Here is a 22,578-nt window from a genome sequence, read left to right as displayed (position 1 = left end):
AAAAACAGAAAAAAAAATTCTGTTTGAGTTGCTTCTATGTAAATGTAAAATCCAAACCAAGATTACCAAGTCCCTTTCTGCAATTTTCACCTTTACGTATCCAAAATGTAATGGAAGTGTCAGACATAAGGATTATTGTGACCGCCAGGAAATTCTTTTCTTTCAAACTTGAGGGACGTTGTCTTAACACAGGTGGTAGCCATATACGCCCACCACCAGCTTAGATGTATTACTCAGATTATTACTTTCATGTCCTAGTTATGCAGTAATGCATCCCTGTTTGCCTTTGCTAAAAAGAGAATAACCCTTAAGGCTTTCTTTGTATTCCTTGTTCTGCTTTTAAGCCATAATTCTCTTGTTATTTCTTTGTTTACCTTTTTCTTGTCTACACTTAATTGTATTATGAATTATCTCTGTGAGTGAATCTCTCCATTTCATTTCAAGCCAAGTTCTACTCTATCCCATTAGCCTCTGCTTAATATCATTAGACTTAGCCCCTTGAGAGTCTGCTCCTTTCAAGGTCACTATTAAACATCAAGATTCTTTGCATTCTAAGTGTAGCAAAACCTACTCTGAAGGGAGACTAAATACTGATTAAATATGCTATCACCATTTGTTTTGGTTTTGCAGTAATAGAAAAGCCAGCTCTAAAAGATAGTTTCTTCGTAAAGAGATTACAAGAAGGAAACCATGTTATGAAATAGTCATTGAATCCACGTCACTTTCTCATATCCTTTCCTTCCCTTCCTTCCTGTGCTGTATATAAACCTGTTTAGCCACCTGAGAAAGACTGGAGAATATATGCTAATTTACTCTGTACATAGTCAGGCAGCCACACGGTATCCCTCCGTTTTAACTGTAAAATGAAGTGCTTCTGTCACATTAATTCCTTACGGCACAGTTTTCCCATGCTCACCCCATCAATCCACAGGGATGCAGTGCTGTTTCTAGGCTACAACACTGGCTAAGAGCCCAGACTTTGTCCTTGCACAGACTTGGGTTCCGCAAGCTCAAGACGTGAGCTTAGACAATTTTCTATCACCTCTGAGCCTCAGGTTCTTCATTTGTTAAATGGGAGTATTAGAAGTTCCTACCTAGTAGGGTCATTGGGAAATCTACATTAAATGACACATAAAACACTTAGCATTAAGGCCTGGCATGTAGGAAGCCCTCAGTGTATGTGAACTGTCATTCACAAAATGAAACAAGCATAGTCACTTAGTCAAACATAGAGATGGGTACTGGAATGATCATCTCATGGTTTGAAATACTGAGTCTGCCCCCGCAGACGCACAAAGAGCCTGAGAATCAGTCCTCTTGGGAAGGCCTGGGCTAGAGGAGCAGGAAAGTGTTTGATGGGCTGTCACAGAACTTACATTAGCCCCGATCATGAAGCGCAACTAGAGCCAAGCCCTCCGTCTAGTAAGAGCCTAGCAGGCTCTGTGCTCTGACAAAGACAGTGCTCTCACAGGCCTGCAGGAGTGGGATGATAAAAGCTCTGCTCCCTCCTGGGCACCATCCAGGGAGGGACGAACTCCCAGACAGCCAAGATCCTCAGGGCCTCTCACACCTAAATTACAATGAAGGAAACACCCACACCCACAGCCGAACACTTGAAGACCTAACTGTCTTCAAAGTGCAGGTAAAGAGTCAGCTAGACAGTTCTGCCTAATATGTCTACACCATTCTGGGACATCCTTGCCTTGCCCTGAGTCTGTGTCAAGCTCAGAACAGACCCTTTGCTTATGGAACAGCCTTAATTCTTTTAGCCCTCTTTGTCCAAGGGACCCCCAGGAGCAAAGTAATGGCTAGCAATTTAAGATCCCAGTAAGTAAGCGTAAAAGCAAATCCTATGTATAATTGCAGCGTCTTTAATCATCGGTTTACCTGACGTCTTCCCAAACGTTTCCACTAAAATTCATTTTTTCCTGTTATTTGGGAAACGTAATTGATATTTCTCTCTTCTTTTATTTTTGTCTAAAAAGGAGATTTCATATTCCTATATGGAGAAATACTGAAAATTTATAGGTAAATTACTATTGACGCGGACATAGGGCATGTTGCAATACGAAGTTTGTTTTTAATTTAAATACAAAAGGAAATTCTAATTTTGCTTTCTTGAGAAATATGCAAAATAACCTAAGATGTGATGTGATTTCAAACATGACAAAAAAATCAGAAAATGCTCAAGAGAAATGGCTAAGCTTATTAGCATTTTTTAAAACCTGGTATTCAGTTCTTTGGAATAATCCCAGCAAAAATTGGAATTGGGAGATGCTGCTTTTTCTTTGATGAACATTGAGGAGAAGAATACAGCTTAGGGGCCCTGCCATTATGCTCCCTGTATGGAGTTGTGAATGCCTTTGGGAAAGAAATGCCAGGCCTTCTCCCTGAGCTAAGAGGAGACTAGTGCTTGAACTTTCTGGGTAGCCCTTATGAAAGCTCTAGAAACTGTCCTCCTTCCTCACCTAGGGAGAACCGGGGTCCAAAACTACCCACAGGCACGTTTTGTAGGTTCTAGGAAGTGTGGGCTGGGTTGCAGCATCGGGTAACCAGGTTTCCTCTTCCAGATGACCTTCCATCAGTGCCAGTGTTTGACAAAACTCTGCCCGTGAAGCAGATGCATGTGCTGGAGGCTCTGGACCTTCTGATTTTCAGAGCAGACAAAGGTGGTACTCCTCTCCAGGTGACGTTTTCTGGGAGGAAGGGAAGAGTGTAGCCTGCAGCCGACACAAGGGTCGTGGGGCTCTGGCTGCATCCGTGGTGCCAGCTGTTTCTTCTCCTGGTGCCCAGGGCTCAGGGGCCTTGGTGGCCCATATGTCCTCTGAGGAGGGGATGGTGAGGGAGAGAAGGGGGGGCATCCTAGATTGCATCATTACATAAAGGCGATGCCGGGTTGCTCCTGGATTCTGGAACACCTCAAATTCTGATTCCTCGAGCAGTGGTTTTCCTATACAATCCACCCTTTCAGTTCTCCCAGGTCGTCTTACTTTTCCATCCATCTCCTCTGTCTGCTTTATCCCACCAGGGAAAGACGCCCGCCTCTTTGTCTTCAGGCTGAGCGCTGTGCAGAGGGGCATTGAGGGCAAGCAGGCCGTGAAGGGCAAATATGACTGCAGAGAAAACAAGCTGGAGAAAACCAAAGGTGACTCGATTCTTCATAGTTTGGTGGTTTCCGTCCAATTAATCTTTTTCTCAGACTGCCCAGATTTTACTGAAGAGAAAAATGAGTGGGAGTTTGATTTTATTTGTTTTCACTTGGAAACATCACAGAGGTAGCGTCACTGCTTCCCTAAGACAGCTTGAGTGATAGAAAAGCAGGTTGAGGACTCAAGGAAATTCTAGGTCTGGTTTGACAAGTTTGGGAATGAGTTAAGCTCTATGAGCAAACCTGTGAAAAGAGACTTTTAGACTTTGATTCCCGGAACTCTGATCACCCTTCACTCTAGTTCATATCATGTAACGGGTGTGAAGCTAAGTCCACAAACTCTAATCGAGAGGGAACACGACTTCCTTAATTGTCCTGTAATTCAACCTAATTTCTATTTCAAGTCCCCACTTTGCCTAGTGGCGGGAACGTTTCTTAGTCATTTCACTGGGTTATGCTTAATTTCCGGGGTTCTTAGGTATTACCAAATTGTCAAAGCTTGGGGGCTTCCCACCTCTGGTAGTGTGTTCAGCATCATGGATTTCTCTTCCCAGGCTGCCACTTGTATGCCATGAACACTCACCATAGCAGAGAGCTGAGGATCGTGGTTGCCATTCGGAATAAACTGCTTCTGGTCACGAGGAAACACAGCAAGCCAAGCGGGGTGACCGGCATGTCACTGTTATCTCCCCTGCCCGAGTCACCTGTTGAAGAATTCCAGTACATCAGGGTAGGTTTTCTCATCAGATCGCTTGGCTCCTGGCCAAGGTGTCACGAGGCGGACTCCCTCCTTCCACCCAGCGTCTGCCATCCACTGGCGTTCAGGAACTGACTGGGGAAGCCCTCGCCTGTTGCCCTGGCTTCCCCAGAAGACTAAGGTGAACAGGGCTTTTCCGACTCCATCCAGCTCATTTGTACCAGTGAGCACCCAGAGATGCTGCCCTAGTGGAGATCATTTTGAAATGTATAGAAATTTAGAATCATTATGTTGGGCACCAGAAACTAACACAGTTTTAAAGTCAATTATACTTCAAAAACAAACTCATGGAAAAAGAGACCAGATTCATGGTTACCAGAGGCAGGAGGTGGGGGGAAGAGGAAGTGGAGGAAGGTGGTCAGAAGGTAAAAACTTCCCATTGTAAGACAAATAAGTACAAGGGGGGTAATGTACAACACGAGAAATATAATAACACTGCTGTATGTTATATATGGAAGTTAAGAGTTCTCATCACAAGGGAAAAAATTCTGTTTTCTTTTTCTTTTATTTTGTGTTTATATGAGGTGATGAATATTCACTAACCTACTGTGGTGATCATTTTATGATGTATGTAAAGTCAAATCATTATTGTACACCTTAAATTTATGCAATGCCGTATGTCAATTATATCTCAATAAAACTGGAAGGAGGAAAAAAAGGATGCTGTTCTAGGCCCTGGGGATACAGTAATGAACAACAAGAAAAAAGTGTCTTTTCTTGTGAAGATTGCTTTCTAGTTGCAGGACAACAGAAATAGGCCAATAAGTCTATAAGTCCTGAGGATAACAGTAAGTAGGGTAAGGAAACAGAGGATCGTGAATCGGGGAGGTAGGGGATCTCTTTTAGAAAGGGTATCTCAGAAGCCCTCTCAGAAGAGATTACCTTTGAGGGGAGATCCAGATGAAAGACGGGACCAAGTGATGAGGGTCTCTGGGGAAAGGGTCTCCGGGCAGAAGGGGAGCGGCCAGCGAGGGCCCAGTGGCCCGGCTCAAGGCACAGCCAAGAGGCTGGGCGGCTACAGCCGAGGGGACAGACAGGGGTCAGTGTATGGGGACCAGGTTCTCTTGGGCCCTGAAGGCCATTGCAAGGACGTTGGCTTTGACACCGAGCAAAAGGGGGAGCCCTGTGAAGGTCTGAAGCAGAGAAGTGGCAGGTTTTGAAAAGGCCATGCTGGCTACTGGACAGAGGAGAGAGTAGGGGGCCAAGAGTGGACTAAGGAGTCCAGCTAAGAGGCTGATGCAGGGCCCTGGCAGGAGACGAGCTCAGCTTTGGTCCTTGGCAGATGGAAAGGTGTGGTGGACAAAGCTGCCCCTTTGCCTGAGTCAGTAGGATTTGCTACTGGGCTGAGCGTGGAGCCTGTGAGAGAAGCCTCCTGGAGCATCAAGGCCCTTCCCGATCTTACCATTCTAGCTTTTTTAAAAGCTATGGTACAGGGACTTCCCTGGTGGTCCAGTGGTTAAGACTCCGTGCTCCCAATGGAGGGGGCCCGGGTTCGATTCCCAGTCAGGGAACTAGATGCCACATGCCACAACTAAAGATCCCGCATGCCGCAATGAAGATCCCACGTGCCACAACTAAGACCCAGAGCAGCCAAATAAGTAAAACATATTAAAAAATAATAATAAAAACCATGGTACATTAAGGTGTCAAATATGTCAACCATTGGCCACTAAGGCGGAGTAGGCCCATAAGTGAGCTGAGAAGTTATTTTTGCCTAGACTTAAAGCTGCCTGAATTATGTGTTTCAGTTTCTGCTAATATGCAATTCCAGGGGACAGAATAGCAAAACAGTTAAAGCAAGTTACAATCTTGCTTTAAATAGGTGTTAGTCTTCTCATACAGCGCTCAGCCGTCTTAATGAGTATTTATGCCGAGCATGTGCATTTATATGGAGTATAAGCTCTGAAGTCAGGTTTCTTGAGTTCCAATCTTGGCTCTGCCACATATAAACTATGTGACCGTAGGCAAGTCATGTGACCTTTGAGCCTCAGTCTCCTCACCTGTAACACAGAATAACAGCCTTACCTACTTCATTAGGTTGTTACGAGGATTCAGTGAGAGCAGTGCCTGGAGCTGTTAACATTCGCTGTTATTATTATTATTATTAAATGACAGGACGGGACCAGACAGTCTGAAGGCTGACACAGGCCACACTGTTGAATTGCTTTTGTAAAATTGTTTCCCGGCCTCTCCCCTCTGCAGTGGACAGAGGGCTGAGCCTCGAGGACAGGCTGTAGGAGACGTCTGGCACCATCCCTCCCGTCCTTTCCCGCCTCTGCCTCCCCTGCAAGCACAGCGCTCTGCAGGGGCCTGGCGGGGGGACTCTTCTGCACGGGGGCGGGCAGTGGGGGGGGTGATACGAAGGTGGCTGCTCTGTCCTCACCCCTTTCTCCTCCATCCTTGTCCACCACACAGGAGATCTGTCTGTCCGACTCTCCCTCAGTGATGACCTTGGTAGATGGGCCATCGGAAGAGAGTGACAACCTCATCTGCGTGGCTTACCGGCACCAATTCGACGTGGTGAACGAGAGCACGGGGGAGGCCTTCAGGCTGCACCATGTGGAGGCCAACAGGGTCAGTTGACAGATATGGGGGCAAGTGGGAACCTAGAAGGCTAGGAGTTGTGTCTTCTAACTTTGTCATGCTGTGATGAGGATTTCTTTAAAATTGTGTATTATTTATCATATCAGTATCATGCGACGTACTATTTAGGCTGCCATCTTTGTAGGTCCAAATGGTTCAGTATAATGTAACTGCCCATTGCCCTGTCAGCTTCTCCAGGCCTCCCCCTGCCATTCCATCCTTCCCAATAAAAGAGGAATGAAGAGTCAAAAAGCTAAATGTAAAGAACTGAGTAAATGAGAACATTTGTTTGGTAATTCGTACTGGAAGGGCCTTTGGAGAGTAAGGTTGCTCTCAGAGGACCTGCAGACCCACAGCGTGGGGCCTGGGTGGCAGGGGAGGGTACAGCCCACGTCTGCATCCCCTTAGAGGCTGTTAGGAAACGAAGGAGGGATGAAACACCATTAGGAGAGAGAGAAAAAGCAGATCAGCACTGGGGGTCCTTACCTCCTGGCCTGAGCTGCACAGAGAACAACCATGTCCTGGATTTGGACAAAATCTAGGGCCCACCCGAAACTGCACTGAAGCACGAAAGAGGACCTCATGGGTTCCGAGCATCAGCACCCGGGAGTGCCTGTCACTGAGCTGCTCCACACAGACAAGCAGGTCACAGAGCTCTTCAGCCCACGTATCTCCATGAAGCAGGTCAAGGCCTGATAACACTTGAGCCACTTGAGGACTGCATGGTGCAGGGCCAGCGCTCTGGCTTAGGTTCGAGGACACAGCAGAACAAGGACGTTGTCTCCAGGGAGAACGTTGTTCCTGATGAGAGTTTCCAAACCCACAGGCTTCCCCCAGTCCTGTTCAGATCTGTCAAAGAGACTGAGGGATTTAATTATACTTTATCAGAAATTAAAAAATACAATTTATATTTGGACAAGCCCTACCTAAATATGCACTAAAATTGCTAATTACTGTATGAAGAAGACTTAACACCTAATGAAAGGAAGATCTTAAAAAATAGAAAAGTCAGAAAAAGAAGCAGCTAGATATAGTTAGGGCTCCTTATCTTCAGCTGTTGTCAATTACAGCTTAGTCTGTCCTTTCACGTATATATACTGGTGGCACCCAAATTAGTCTCCCCCAGGTGATCCTAATAGAGACCGAGGAGAAGGAATCTATCGTGAAACTCTCCCTAACTTAAAGCCAGGACTCCCGTCCATCCCAGCAGCCGGGAACCTATAATCTCTTCCAGCTGCTGACTTCTGAGGAGGAAGGGTCCAATCTGGCCTTTGAAAGTTCTTGCCCCTTCTTGCTTTTCAAAACTCTGTACAACCAGACAAAAGAGACAGAAAAAGGCGGGTCTAGCAGGTCTTTGTTGAATCAATCCTTCCCTGGCAACTAGTCTCTTAAGATTCATGAAGGCCCAGGAAAAAATGTGTTAAAGTTTTCTTTGATGACTTCTGTGTTTGTTTCTCTGAAAGCTGTGAGAAACAGTCCTAACAGTCCTAAATTTTTCTGTCCTTTCTTCCTTTGCTTTTTAAAGCAAAGATACAAAACTTTTCTCTAAGAGAAAACGTTCAAAAACATATTTTTGTTGTTAAGCATGTCCCCTCGATCTGAGTGGGTCAGTGTGCTTAGTCCCTCCTACTACAGTGGTCCCAACCTTTTTGGCACCAGGGACCAGTTTCCTGGAAGACAGTTTTTCCACGGACGGGGGCTGGGGGGAGGGATTGTTCGGGCGGCAATGCGAGCGGTGGGCAGCGGCAGATGAAGCTTCACATGCTCACCCTCTGCTCACCTGCTACCGTGCTGCCCGGCTCCTAACAGGCCTTGGACAGGGGGTTGGGGACCCCTGTCCTAGTAAATCAGCAGCTGCTGTGTTTGCTGAGCAGGCAGAGGTACTGAGACAGTGGCTTGTCTTTGTGAGGAATTTACTGTCCAGTTGGGAAGAAAAGCCCTAGAGAAATGAGGAGAGTAATGAGCATGCTTTCTAATAGCTGGTCAGAAGTGGCCTGCGGGAACAGGGCTACTTCCCACCAAGACGTTCCTGCAGGACCAGCCCCGAGTGCAGTGGAGCAGGAGAGAGGCTGACCCTCCTTGAGTCCTGGAGATTTAGTGCCTCAAGTTGCCCTCACTGCCTGCCTGCTCCGTGTGCGGCCATCCGGGCCGGCCTGGTTTCCTGTCCCTGTTCCTCCTCTCTTCTCATCCAAGACCCCTTGATTCCCACTGTAGGCTCCAAACCCACCTTAGGGTCTAAGACAATCCTAGCTTGAGAGAGGAGCTGTTTAAGAAGCACCAGAGCAGCCTTCTGAAAGTCAATGTCAAGTTCGTTTTACCAACAGGCCGACTGTGACCTACTGCCCCAGCTCCAACAGCCAGCACTGGCCTCCTTCCCAAAACAGAGGACTCCTCTGGAGGGAACTGCAGACCTGGTAACAGGATCTGGGTCTCTGGCATATTTGCTGGGCCCAACCTGACTGTCTGCCCAAACCCCAGCTGGGCTCCATTGAGAGCTCACCCCGGAATCACGTGGGAAGGCTGGACACTGACCTCACAGTGGTGACCTCTTTCACTTGTTACAAGTGTGTGTTTTGAAGTTTCACAACCACAACATATGACTTTTATTATTTTTAAATGCCAATAAAATGAACTTTTTTTTTTTTTTTTTTGCGGTACGTGGGCCTCTCACTGTTTTGGCCTCTCCCATTGTGGAGCACAGGCTCCAGACGTGCAGGCTCAGTGGCCATGGCTCACAGGCCCAGCCGCTCCGCAGCATGTGGGATCTTCCCGGACCGGGGCACGAATCCGTGCCCCCTGCATCGGCAGTCGGATTCGCAACCACTGCGCCACCAGGGAAGCCCAAATGAACTATTTTCAATCAAGGAAAAAATAAAAAGCCAGTGCCTGTGTCCTACCCTAGACCTACTATATCTAGATGTCTAGGAGCGAGAACCCAGAATATGTATCTTTTAAAAGCTCCCTAGTTAATTCTCAGGTCCTCGCCTGGTCAAGAAACTGCTGCAGGAATGACTCCTGCCAGCGCCCACCCCCCGCTCCCCTGTCCTGGGAGCCGACACCTGTATCAACATCTGTATGTATATGGAACGTGCACACACGAACCTGGCCTCACCTTGCTAAGTGCTAATAAAGTCTGACGAAATGCAATGGGGGACCTGAGGAAGGAGTGGTTGAGTCCATGCTGTGGTCTCTGTCCCTGAATTTTGGCCCCGTAGCCTTGACAGGAATGTGCTGTTCACTTCCCCGTTTCTGCAGAAAAGGAAACTGAGGCTCTGAAAGGAGGAGCCACATTAACCCCACACCACACAGCTAGTAAGTAGCAGGGGCAGGACTTGAACCCAGGCTGCCTGCTCCCAAGGCCGTGCCCTTAAACCCAGCCTGTGGCATCCACAGCCTCGTCACAGAGCATGATGGGGAGAGCAGGTCCAGGCTGCAAAGCTGGCAGCCCTTGGCCACTCCCCTCAGGAAGTGCACAGCCTGGCAGAGCAGACAGCCACACCCTCTAGGGCTCGAAGCCTCTAGCTGAGATAAGTGTCATCTAACTGACAAGTACGGGGACACCTGAGGAGGAAGTGACTCTTAAGTCAAAGTGCTGGGGATGGGAGGGTTCCCTCCAGGGCCGAGGGGGCTCAAGGGCTGTTCCCTCCCGTGATGTACCCCACTGGTGCTGGTTCCATAGCTAAATAGTGCCACCAGCTGACATTATAGAGCGTTTACCAAGTACCAGGCCCTGCATGACCTCACGGAATCCTCAGCCCCTACAGGAGTGGATGTTCCAGTATCTCCCGTTTTACACATGAAGACGCTGAGTTTCCGAGAGGTTCAACCACTGACCTAGGTGCGCCCTCCTCTCAAGTGGCAGAGTTGGGATTTCATTGACCCGGTTGTGCGTTCGAGAAGGACGTACTCTGCTCGGGCCACTCGACTGGCCCTGATCCAGGTGCTGAGGGTGTCACGTGAGCGGGTCGGCAAGGCCTCTGCTTCCTGGCGCTGAGATCCGGTGGGGAGGAGAGTGCCAGCAAACGAACCAACAAGCAGGGGACACCGGGCAGCAGCGCACGTCATGCAGATAATTAAAAACGAGGGCTGCGACCTACAGCAGCAGAGGAAGTATTTGGGATTTTCCCCCAGGTCGCTCTGATCCCAGAATCAGCACCCTTGACCTCGGAGCCTCGCCGTCTCCCACCCCCACAGAGCCCCACAACTCTTAGTTCTGGCCTTGGCCCCATTACAGCATGCTTTGCGTGCCTGTATGCTTTTCTGACTTTTTCTTAAGGGCTGAGACCCGCCCTTTCATGTCTGTGTGCTTGATGGCATCTAGTACAATGCCAGGTGATACCGGGTGGGAGATGGGCCGGGGTTCCATTGCAGGGACTTGCCAGACACAAGGCAGAGGCCCTGGCTGAGGGTGGCCAGCGGGGCTTCAGCACAGTCGTGAGACCGTTTAGAGGAGAAGGCTGCATTTGGGAGAGAGCAGTGAGGAGGAGGGCCTGGGGTGCGGAGGGGCCCCGGTGCAGTGCTGGGCAGCTCAGAGACTGGAAGGGGCTGGAGAGAGCTGGGCCAGAGGGAGACAAGGACACGCGCCCCTGCTGGAGAGGTCAGGCCTAGCCTGGGGCGCAGCAGGGGGTGAGACACAGAAGAGGATGCTGCTGGACTTGGGTGAGAAGGGGAGCCGCCCAGGCTTTGGGGCTAGCTCTGCTAACAGCAAGGAGGAGGCTTAGAAGGCAGCTAGTCACGTGCGACATAAAGATAGTAGCCTCCATGGAGTGCTGATTATGTATCAGGCCCTGGCAAAAACGTGTGCCTTGTTTCATGGAATTCTCATGATGATCCAGCAGAGTCAGGACTACCGTTACAGCGGCTCACAGGTGAAGACCTGGGGCCAGAAGTTAAGCCACTTGCGACAAGCCACAGAGGCAGCGAGTGGTACAGGCAGGATTGCAGCTCGGGGCTGTCTGACCAGCATCATGCTCCCATCTGTTCCCCTACGCTGCCTCCTGCGTGCCTGAGTATGGAACCTGTTGCGTTTGAGAGAAAAGACTTAGGAATATGGGCTGGAGCTCTGAGGAGAATGTGTGCCTGAGGTTGTAGATCTAGAGATTCTGAGCAGAGTAAAATCTGAAGCTATAAATGTGGGGATTTTTCTAAATGAGAGAAGAGCCAAGAAATGGAAGAATAATCTGAAGTGGGAGAGAGGGCGGGAGGGAGGAGGCGTCCCATGTCAGAGGCTGCGGATCTCTGGATGGAGAGATGAGCCACGGCCAAAGACCTCCAGGCTGGGGAGAAGGAAATCTTCATGGTGCTCACAGAGGGCAGTGTCCCTGGTGGTGCAGGAGGACAGACTACAAGGGCTGAGAAGACAAGTGAGGCAATGAAAGAAGCAGGAGATTTTTACAGGGTCAGAGTTTTGAAGCTCAAGAGGGGCCAAGGACGCTATCAGGTTGAGAACGGTCTTCTCAAAAGCAGAAACGGAGGCCGGAGAAGAAGAGCTCGCCCAGGCCACAGAGCTAGGGCTTCCGACACTCTCTGCATCGTGTCATGCCGCCTCCCTGGAAGTGAAGGAGAGAGAAGAGAAGTGCAGACACGGTGATCCTGAGATTCAGAGTTTGTGTTTGAAGCAGGAGGAAGTGGCCGAAGTACAGGGGTGTTAAGCTTGGAAAAGAAGTGCAGACACGGTGATCCTGAGATTCAGAGACTGTGTTTGAAGCAGAAGTTTGTGGCTGAAGTGCAGGGGTGTTAAGCTTGGAAAAGAACCAGGGACCCGGTTCAGATCTTGGCTGGAGCACCCTTCTACCTGAGGCACTAGAGCGACTGCACCTCTCTGAGCCTCACTTTCCTCATCTGTAAAATGGGAGCAATGCCACATACTTTAGGGGTTGATGTGAGAGTGAAACAAATACCCCACGTGAAAAGCTTTTGTGGACTGAGCCCACTGTATACATAAGAGGCCTGTCAATAGAGAGTGGCGATGTCCGCCTGCAGAGCTTCTCAAAGCGTGGGGAAAGAGGGTGCGAAAGTCCCCGTGGACTGCAGTCGTGGCCACCCATGTGGCATTGTGGGTGCTGGTGAGGTGGGAACGCCCCCCCAGTGCCTGAGTTTACAGAAAGCCATAACTTGAGAAAGTCTTTTCATAGTGTCAGTGTCCAGCCTGCCCACTACCATTGCCCATTCTCATTGCAGGTTAATTTCGTTGCAGCTATTGATGTGTACGAAGACGGGGAAGCCGGTCTGCTCCTGTGTTACAACTGTAAGTAAAGGATGTGTTTTGATTTCTATTTGCTAAAATCAACTGTTTTGGTTTTTTTTTTTTCTGGACAATTCAAAGGGACTTAGCTTTAGATTTACCTGATGTATCATTCCTGGGTCCTTAATTCCACTCCAGGGCATATCTAAAAACTGCCTTCCTGCCTGGATCTCCCAATACGCCAGACCTCCTGGTAAGACGGTGCAGGGGCCGCCTGGGGGTGTCTCCAGGACGTGGGAGTGATAGCAGTGGCTTCCATCTAGGCAGCCCTTACTGTGTGCCACGCACTGTGCTTCACCCACCTCAGTCACCGTCCCATTGACTTTTTCTGTTGCTGTCTGTCATCTGGAGGGAGATAGGTCTCCTGAGGCCTGGAGTGGTGAACGGACTTTCTCAAGATTGTGCAGCTACAAATGGCAGAGCCCAGGTTCACATTTGGGGCCCTCTTGACTCCAGTGCCCCAAATTTTAACCACAGTTACTCTTGCCCTTTTTGTTATTTCTCGGGTGTTAATGAAATCAGCCTCAACCTGGCGTACCCGGCCTCAGCTGGGTTAGTTTGGGTCAGGTGGCAGGTGGGTTTCAGGCAGACCAAAGATATCAAATAGGGTCTTCAAGGATTTTCAGCATGTCAAAAGCTAATGTGATACTACAATAAAAAGGATCTTTTTTTTTTCCTTTTTTTAGATGTTGAGGGTAGGAGTTTATTAATTAATTTATTTATTTTTGCTGTGTTGGGTCTTTGTTTCTGTGCAAGGGCCTTCTCTAGTTGTGGCAAGTGGGGGCCGCTCTTCATTGCGGTGCGCGGGCCTCTCACTATCACCCCTCTCTTGTCGCAGAGTACAGTCTCCAGACGTGCAGGCTCAGTAGTTGTGGCTCACAGGCCTAGTTGCTCTGCGGCATGTAGGGATCTTCCTAAACCAGGGCTCGAACCCGTGTCCCCTGCATTAGCAGGCAGATTCTCAACCACTGCGCCACCAGGGAAGCCCAAAAGGATCTTTTTAAGGCAAAGGTAGTAAGATATTTTCCGGATAAGCCTGCCCAGTCTAACTAAAACAATAAAATACATTTTTTTCAGCCTAGAATTGTATCGATTTAGAGTGGTGATGCTGGTTATATCACATGGGGCAGATATTTTGATTAATTAATCTTTGATTAGTAAGTATGGTAATTTTCAGTAGAGAAATTTGTTTGATAAACATCCTCTTTCAAAATTCGAGATTTATGGGGAATCAGGAGAAGGTAGTCACAAGGAAAGAACTTCACCAATAACTCACTCTTTTAGGATATTTTATCCACAGATCTGTCTAAACCCTTCTCAAATTTGAAGCTGATTTTTATCATATGTCTGCTCCTTTCTAAAATATAACTTCCAGAAACCCAGAGTTTTCTATAGAGAAATTTTTATCTCAGATAAGTTAAAAACTTTTCTACATGCAGAAAGGGACTTTTCTTCAGAGAAATTTGTTTTAAAATTAGAACCTATACACTGTTCCCCACCAGTTGGATGGGGAAAGTCAAAGGAGGGAAGTCATAGATTCTGAACTGCTTCCCAGGCAGTGACTTTCTTAGAATCCTGCCCCCGCACCAGCCCCCGTTCAGGCGGCTCTTTTTAACCACAAGGGACGGCCCTCTCTGTGCCAGGCCTGTGTCGGGCTCTCGAGACACAACAGTGAAAGGCCCTGCCAGGGACACAGTGAGCTCACGCTTCAGGGAACAGCAGGCATGGGCACCAGTTCATGGGTGTGAACAGGCTGCACAGCTCTGGGGTTCGAGAAACAGCTTCGCTTCCTTTTCTGAATCAGTTCAGTCTAATATGGAGGCCCCTCCCCTCGGGTGCAGAGACCACCAGCACTGGTTATTGGAAGGGAGCGCCCTCTGCTTCCCTGGGGCTTATCCATTGGAAAGCACGGGGGGCCGGCGGGGGGCGCCTATGGACTGCAGTCCGGTTGCCTCCTCCAGGCCCGCGTGACTCCCTCTGAGGCAGGCAGAGGCCGGGTCTGGCTCCCAGGCACAACACAGCCACCTGACCCGTCCAGGAGGCTCTGTGCTCAGGGGCCAGTGTCTCCTCCAGCCCAGCCCCTCAAAGCCCCCAGCAGGTTGCTCTCCTCTAGTGGGAGTAGAGGTGGGACAGGGGAGAGGAGAGGGGATGTGTGTAAGGGACCTGGGCCTTTAGAAACACAAGGCTGCTGTGTCCTTCCTGAGTCGTTCATTCATTCAGCAAATCTTTACCCAGCACTACCGATATCTAGGGGTTTCAGCAGTGAATATAAGCACAAGTCCAGCCATCAGGTGGAGTTTACATTTTAAAGAGAGCAGGTAGACAATTAACAAGATAAATAAGAAACACATGCAGTTTGTTAAATGGTGCTAAGGGGAAATGAAGGGGGAAGAGGGGCCGGAAGAGGGGCCAGACTGGGCAGGAGTGGGGTGTGCGGGTCACCGGTCACCAGTTACAGGGGGTGAGGAAGGCAGGCCTCGCTGGGAGAGGGGCGAGGACCGAAGACGCAAACGGAGTCCAGGTATCAGGACTGAGTGTTGAACATGAAGGTATCAGGGTGAGTGTTTCAGGCAGGGACGAGGGCAGGTGTAAAGACCTTGAGGAGGAACACTCCAGTACGGTCAGGGTGACCCCAAGATGACCCGTGATGACCTCAAGATGACTCATAACAGAGTGAGCGAGGGTGCGAGTGGATAAAAATGACATCGGCAAAGAGGACCAGACTCCAGCAGGGCCTGGTAGGTGAAAGGTCTTTGCGTTGCACCCTGGTGAGCAACTGGAGGCATTTGAGCAGAGGGGCGACGGGTCTGGAAGAGGAAAGCGGCTCCACCCCCGCCGTGGTGTGGAAGCGGGAAGGGCGGGGACTGCGCTCATCGGACGAGCGCGCCAGGACCGCCGCAGGGGAGGCGCTGAGCAGTGGTCAGGTCCTAGATGTGCTTTGCACGTGAGAACCAAGATAACGTGCGGTGAATAAAGTGTGGCTGTGAGGGGAAGAGAAAAGGAGGACTGCAGTCTGGGGACGTGAGCAGCTGGGAGAACAGAGAATGCCATTTACGGAGATGAGGGGGGCTTTTAGAAGAGCAAGTCTGGGGAGAAAGATCAAAAGTCCAGTTATGACCCATCAGCACCTCTGAGATATCCCAGTGCAGACAGTGAGCGATCACCTGGTTCAAGTGCGGGCTCTGGAGAGGGCTCCCTGGGGGTCATTAGCAGGCAAGTGACCTTTAGGGTCCTGAGACTAAAGAGATCACCCACTGGGAAGCGGGGAGAGACAGGAGGAACCAGCAAAGTAGACTGAGGAGTGGCTGGAAGGACAGGAGAAAGTGGGGTGAGGCCCTGAGAGGCAGTGTTGAAGGGATGGTGACCCGCTGTGCCGTCTGCCTTTGGCAGATCGGGTCTGAGGTGGCGCTTGGCTTTACAAGGCCACTAGGAAACTTGACAAGAGCAGGTGTCTCTGGGGAAGAAGTGGGGACAAAAGCCTGATTGCACAGGTCAGGAGAGATTGGGAAAGAGGAAGTAGAGCCAGGGAGTCCAGACAAGTCTTCCAAAGAATTTTGCTTTAAGGGAAGAAGAATAAGGAAGAGTGTAACAGCTAGAGGAGGAAGAGAGACTAAGGATTTTGTTTTCTTAAAGGTGGAATAAACAGCATGTGTAAGGCTGTCGGGAAAGATCCGATGGAGAAGGGGAAACTGCGGTGCAGGACAGAGGGGAGAAGTCCCTGAGGGGGCAAAGCCGCGGGCCAGAGTGGAGAGGGGCTGAGCTGCACCCCACGGCATCCAGAGTTGTGGGCAGGACACAGCAGCTGGGGGAGCCGCTGCTGGGAGATCCGGGTGATCCTTCCTGAGCGCTCATTTTCTCAGGGAGCGAGGTCTTTAGCTGAGAATGAGGATGCTTTTTCTCCCCTAGTGAGTCCACTGTAGCAAAAACAGAACTGACTCTGGTGAGTTTTTCTGTCCCGATAACTCACTCTGTTAGAAGAACAGTGATGAGACAGTATAAGTTAACTGCTTGACAAGGCACAGTGGTCACATCAAAGGAGACCTGAAGCTTCAGGTGGGCCAGCGGTGGTCATCCCCAGCCTAGCCCCACATCGCAGTGGGCAGCAGCAGCAGCTCTGGCTCCATGACCTCTGCCCTCTCACAGAGGGGCCGCAGCTGTCGATTCTCACACTAGGAATGGCAAGAGACTGCTTCATGGGTGTGATGTTTCTTATTAGGGTGATGAAAATGTTATAAAATCAGATTGTGATGTTGTACACCTCTATAAACATACTACAGTTCATTGACTTGAATGCTTAAAATGGATGAATTTTATGGTATATAAATTACATCTCAGTAAGGCTGTTTTTAAAAATAAGATTGTACGGCTAAAACGTGATGGGCTTCTGGAATAAAAGGGGCCTTTGTTTCTATGTGACCTTTCTCACTCGAAGAGGGTCTGAACCACCTGGACTTGTGTTTAGATCTCGGAGCAAGCCAGGAACTGGGTAACTGAATTAACCTGGCCTTAATCTAATGCTGGCTCAGATTCACCAAGGTGATACAGGCACATGGCTTCAAATGTTCATAATAAAATGTTGGGGGAGTGGTGTACAGCTCCCATCACACACGTCCTGCTGAGTGAGGCTCAGAGCGTGATCCCCTCGCAGGAGGCCTTCCTCCATCCAGGGGCTGCCTTCAAGTGTCCCTTCTTCTCTGCAGTCAAGCCAACCTGGTTCTCTCCCAAGTAGCACTTGTGAGGCTGTGGACAAGCTACTTCGCTGCTCTTTGCCTCAATTTTCTCATCTGTAAAATGAGTGTAATAATAGCATCTACTTCATAAGTTTGTACAGATTAAACGGAAGAATGTTTTGAAGCTCGGTGCCTGGCTGATAGTAAATTCTCCAAAAACGGCAGCTATGATGACTTGTAGCAGAAACATTACTCTGGCTCAGACTGCCTCCTGCGCCTGAGAATCTGGCATCATGGCGATATTCGTCCTGGCTTTCATAAAGAACGAGCAGATAGGATGCTATTCTTGTGGCCTGTTTCTCATGTATCTAATTATGGCTACCTGAGTGTTGTCTCTAACAAAAATGAGTCGCTCTTGTTTCGTTGCAGACAGTTGCATCTATAAAAAGGTTTGCCCGTTTAATGGTGGCTCTTTTTTGGTTCAACCCTCTGCATCAGATTTCCAGTTCTGTTGGAACCAGGCTCCCTGTGCGATTGGTAAGGAAACCCTTTATCATCATGTTCTTTCCTGCTCAGTAGACATATCTGAACTGTTCCATCCTATGTAGGCAAACTCACTGGCTTACCGCTAAATTGCTACGAATTATGTGAGTATAGTGAGTACTCAAAGCCTTCTTCTTCTTTAATTGTTTTTCATTTTGTTCCCCTTTGGGGACTATTGTCTTCCACTGTTCCTCCCAGGTCTTCTCAGTGCCTGAGCATGTGAGCATTTGAGAGCAATTATATATCAGTTTCAGTAGATCTTGAACAAGATCTCCAGCCTTAAAACTCTGACAAACTTGGGGGAGGAGCACGGTGCACTTGGCGTCCTTTTTATACATTTTGAAGCTTGAAAGTCTAGAATTACAGAAACTCAGGCACCTTGCCTGCCACTGAAAACTCAGGACGCGAGTGGTGGTGCTTCGTTTCTGTGATTCAAGACCCACAGCTGGGCCTCTGCCTGGGGAGCGTCAGATCAGAGCCAAGAATGTTAGCACTGTTTTCCTCAGAGTAGAAGGCTTTGTTGATAGGTAAACATGATAGAGTCTTGAGAGGAGAGCAGAGGAATGGATCCAGACACTCGGAGGATGGGGTCGGCTCAGATGCAGATTAATTATGGTAAAAAAGGGAGGGAAGGGTTGGAAATGGCTCTCAGGTCTGAGCCACGGCACTGCACCGGGGGCCCACTTGAGAGATCAAGGCTAGAGGCGTGGGTGTGGCAGGAAGAGTCAAGGTGAAGCCAAGAGAACGGATGAGTCGCCAAGGAGAGAGGGCAGAGGGAGCGGGCCAGCGTGAAGGAGAGAGTGCGAAGTGGCCGGTAAAAAAGACAAAGGTGGGCTCACAGGGCCACTGGGGCAGCTATGGCACCTGGAAGTCATTAAAAAGATCTCAAGAAGAGAGGCCAACGTTTCACAAATAACTCAGCAAACCCACTGAACCCGAGGGACACTGTGAGGGGCAGTCCCTGCCCAGACACACAGACAGGAGGAGCATAGGGGAGGGTGACCCAGAGACAGGGAATGAAGAAGGAGTAAAGGCTAGGTTCTCGGGTGGAAGGCATGTGCAAAGGCCATGTCAACCTGCAGTCTGGACCATAGGGGGAAGGTCTCCAGGACCTGGGTGGGCGGTGCGCCCCCGGAAGATCGGGTACAGGACTGCAGCAGGAGAAGGGCACAGGGAGAAGCTGGGACAGTGCACACGTCACTGGGCAGAAGCTTGGCAGCTAAGGCAGGCTTTCCTGGAATTGGGGGATATGCACCCGTGAAGGAAGAAGAGAAGCAGCCAGAGGAAGGGGAGAGATGGGAGCTGCCGGAGAAGCAAGGGGGATGTGAGAGGGTCCTGGCAGCTCCACAGCCACAGGCACAGGCTGGGCGCTGACGCCACATTGCCTTGCAGTCTGTGCATTCCCCTACCTGCTGGCCTTCACCACCGACTCCATGGAGATCCGCCTGGTGGTGAACGGGAACCTGGTCCACACGGCCGTCGTGCCTCAGCTGCAGCTCGTGGCCTCCAGGGTGAGTAGAACTGGGTTTTATTTCTGTGTGAGGGGCTTTGGGCACCCCCAGCACCGTGAGGTTTCAGGCGGGCGCAGACATGTTCATGGTGAGGCTGACATGCCAACACCTCGTGAGTGTTGAGATGAGAAAGCTGAAAACAGGCTCATGGGTTGGGTTTTCCTGTGCGAGTTCCCTTGGGCTTCAAAACGGCCTCCTTAGTGTTAAGAGACTCGTCGGTGCTGGTGGCAGTTGGGGAACGCCCAGCTGAAAAGAGAGATCCCCCCATCAAAGCCTGGGTCACTATTGCCCTGAAGAAGAGGCCAAGTCTAGAAAAGTAAGAGCTTGCAATGTTCCTTTCTTCCTTTGCCACTGTCTGTCCTCAGTTTGAATTTGTGTCCCACAAACTATGGCTGACAGACTAATTCACGTCTGGTAACAGAATGTGACCAAAACCGAAGGATGCAGGAACGACGATCTTCCCAGCTGTCTTCTACTCCTGGCGCATAATCCAGCAGGTCTTGTTCTAGTCCCCTCCCCCCAGTCAGCCCCACACCCTCTCCCTGGCTTGCCAGGCCAGGCTGGTGCCTGCTGCACGCCTGGAGCACGTTTCCATCCTGACCTGCATCACATTTGGTGGTGGGTGACTGCGTACTTTCCCCACCGCACTGACAGTTCTGTGAGAGCAGAGACTGAGCATCTTATTCACTAACGTAGCGCCAGTGGGGTGCTGGTAAGTGTGTAACTACCACCAGCCCTCTGGAAAATGGGTGTGTGTATGTATACACACACATATATGGACATCAGTTGATTACAAATTTTACAGATTATAAAATGTAAATAGCTTACAATTTACAAATAATAAAATATACAATGCTTTTATCTTAAAAGTCCATTTAGCCAACTGGCTCTCACAAAATGCTTTTGTTAATTTTGGCTGAATTCCTTTCTCCGTAGCCAAACTAATGCAGCAGATCGACCACAATTTTATGGTTGGAATTATATCTCCATCCGTTCTTCTTTTTCCAAGTTTCTTGTCATTAAATCTGATGTGTGGGGCTTCCCTGGTGGAGCAGTGGTTAAGAATCTGCCTGCCAATGCAGGGGACACGGGTTCGAGCCCTGGCCCGGGAAGATCCCACATGCTGCAGAGCAGTTGAGCCTGTGCACCACAACTATTGAGCCTGCGCTCTAGAGCCCGCGAGCCACAACTACTGAGCCCACGTGCCACAACTACTGAAGCCCGTGCACCTAGAGCCCTGCTCCGCAACAAGAGAAGCCACCGCAATGAGAAGCCTCTGCGCCGCCACGAAGAGTAGCCCCCGCTCACTGCAACTAGAGAAAAGCCCACGCACAGCAACGAAGACCCAACACAGCCAAAAATAAATAAATAAATAAATTTATTTTTAAAAAATCTGATATGTGATCTATTAAACTATTTTTCACTCTTGTACAAATCATTAAACCAAAACTTCTCTCAATTTTAGCATTAGATTCAACACACTTTTAATTTTAATCTTCATTATTAACATTTTCTTCATCACTGTAAGTCTAGACAATCAACAAAACAACAAATCAAGCTCTGATTTGTAGCATTTGCCGATTTCCATGGTGTAAACAGTCCCACCATGACTGATCTCAAGCTTCCCATGTGACACGATGGAACACAGCGTTAGGAGCCGCTGTTACACAGCATCGCCCCACCCGCCCAAGACAGTGTTCATGTAAATTACCTCAAGAGCTTGGAGAATACTCAAGGTAGTAAAATAATTAGGAATGGCTGAATTTTGATATTTAGTTCCTTTGTTTTTTAATATAATTTAAGTTTAATAATGGCTGTGTTTAGCAGCCGGCTTGCAAAATCCCTGAAACTCAGTGTCCCTGAGTCCACATACCACCACCGTTACCCCAAAACCAGCGCATCGAGGGTGTGCTTGAGTATTTGCTGAATCATGAGAACCCATTTCCCCACCTGTGACATGGTCTGACTGAATCCCAAACCCTCTCCAGTTCTAACCTCCAGGTGCCCGAGATCCATGTCGGGGGAGTGTGTTGTGTCTGTGTTTGCAGCAGGTGTGTGGGAAATTGACTCTTTTCTATTGTGTATCAGCAAACAGATAAGTGGGTGAGGTGAGCGCTCAGGAAACGTCTGCGTGCAGAGCTGGAAGCCGCTTCCCCGGCTCGTTCCTGCACCACAGTCCCCGAGTGGGGGGGGGAGTTGGGGGCCCTGCAGTGATGACAGAAGGGCCGGTGGGTGCAGGGCCTGTAACAGCAGGTGGCTCAGTAACGCCTTCTCTTTCTCTCTAGTCGGATATATACTTCACAGCAACCGCATCTGTGAACGAGGTCTCATCCGGAGGCAGCTCCAAGGGGGCCAGTGCCCACAATTCTCCTCAGACACCCCCGGGCAGAGATACTCCAGTGTTTCCTTCTTCCCTGGGGGAAGGTGAAGTCCAGTTTTTACTGTCTTATGATAGATAGTTTTGATCCATTCTGATTTCTCTAGTTCATTGTCAAATACTGACATGTGGCTACTGCCGAAGGAACTCACTATTTGAAGCCATAAAAAAACTTGCAGTGTGGTTGCATTCTTAAGAAACCTTGTGATAATGCCCCCCCCCCCAAAAAATCCCATTATGAAAACAGTTGTTGCAATGGGGAGAAGGGAGCTGAGGGCTAGAGAGATTCCAACTTGCCCCAGCAAGTTATCTTTCCTTCAGGGATGTTAACAATATAGTAGGTTTTTATAGCTTAAAGGACATAGTCATACACACACATTACTCAGCACCCAGCTTTCACTCTGCCTGGCTTCACCCTTGAACCCTGCCCGCAGGCCTTTGTTGTGGTTACTGCCTCGTGCTTTTCCTAACTTCTCACCACATAAGTCGTCACTATGGCTCGTTGTCACGAGAGCTTGAAGCTCCCGAGCAGGACAGCTGTGCTTTTCTTGTCGACTCCTTTCTCCTGTAAGCAGGAGTGGGTGCGTTTTTCCCCATTTACCCATGAACACGATGCCCTTAGAAAACAGAGCCGTCGGGCACCCTCACTTTATTGCCCCCAATGAGACTTGGGAGGTCAGCCTGCAACCTAAACTCTTCCTTCATGCTAACTATGTTGAGGACCCAGGAATTATCCTCTTGTGAA

General features: G+C 49.3%; 1 protein-coding gene across 6 annotated transcripts in view; it reads left to right on the top strand.

Annotated features, from left to right (window-relative positions):
* The window catches only part of GARNL3 (GTPase activating Rap/RanGAP domain like 3), a 153,280-nt gene that overhangs the window by 127,053 nt on the left and 3,649 nt on the right, over positions 1 to 22,578 (top strand). For 4 of the 6 annotated variants that reach the window (XM_060300413.1, XM_030858623.2, XM_060300414.1 and 1 more), the window contains 8 exons: positions 2,571 to 2,669; positions 3,029 to 3,145; positions 3,703 to 3,878; positions 6,321 to 6,479; positions 12,669 to 12,735; positions 17,832 to 17,939; positions 19,338 to 19,456; positions 21,742 to 21,880. In XM_060300413.1, coding sequence (XP_060156396.1) covers positions 2,571 to 2,669; positions 3,029 to 3,145; positions 3,703 to 3,878; positions 6,321 to 6,479; positions 12,669 to 12,735; positions 17,832 to 17,939; positions 19,338 to 19,456; positions 21,742 to 21,880 — 984 coding nt within the window. The other 2 variants (XR_009564250.1, XM_060300416.1) reach the window with 2 other exon arrangements.

The sequence above is a fragment of the Globicephala melas genome, chromosome 6 (assembly GCF_963455315.2).
Source record: "Globicephala melas chromosome 6, mGloMel1.2, whole genome shotgun sequence".
Taxonomy (NCBI): Eukaryota; Metazoa; Chordata; class Mammalia; order Artiodactyla; family Delphinidae; genus Globicephala; species Globicephala melas.
This window is presented reverse-complemented; position numbering and strand designations above follow the sequence as displayed.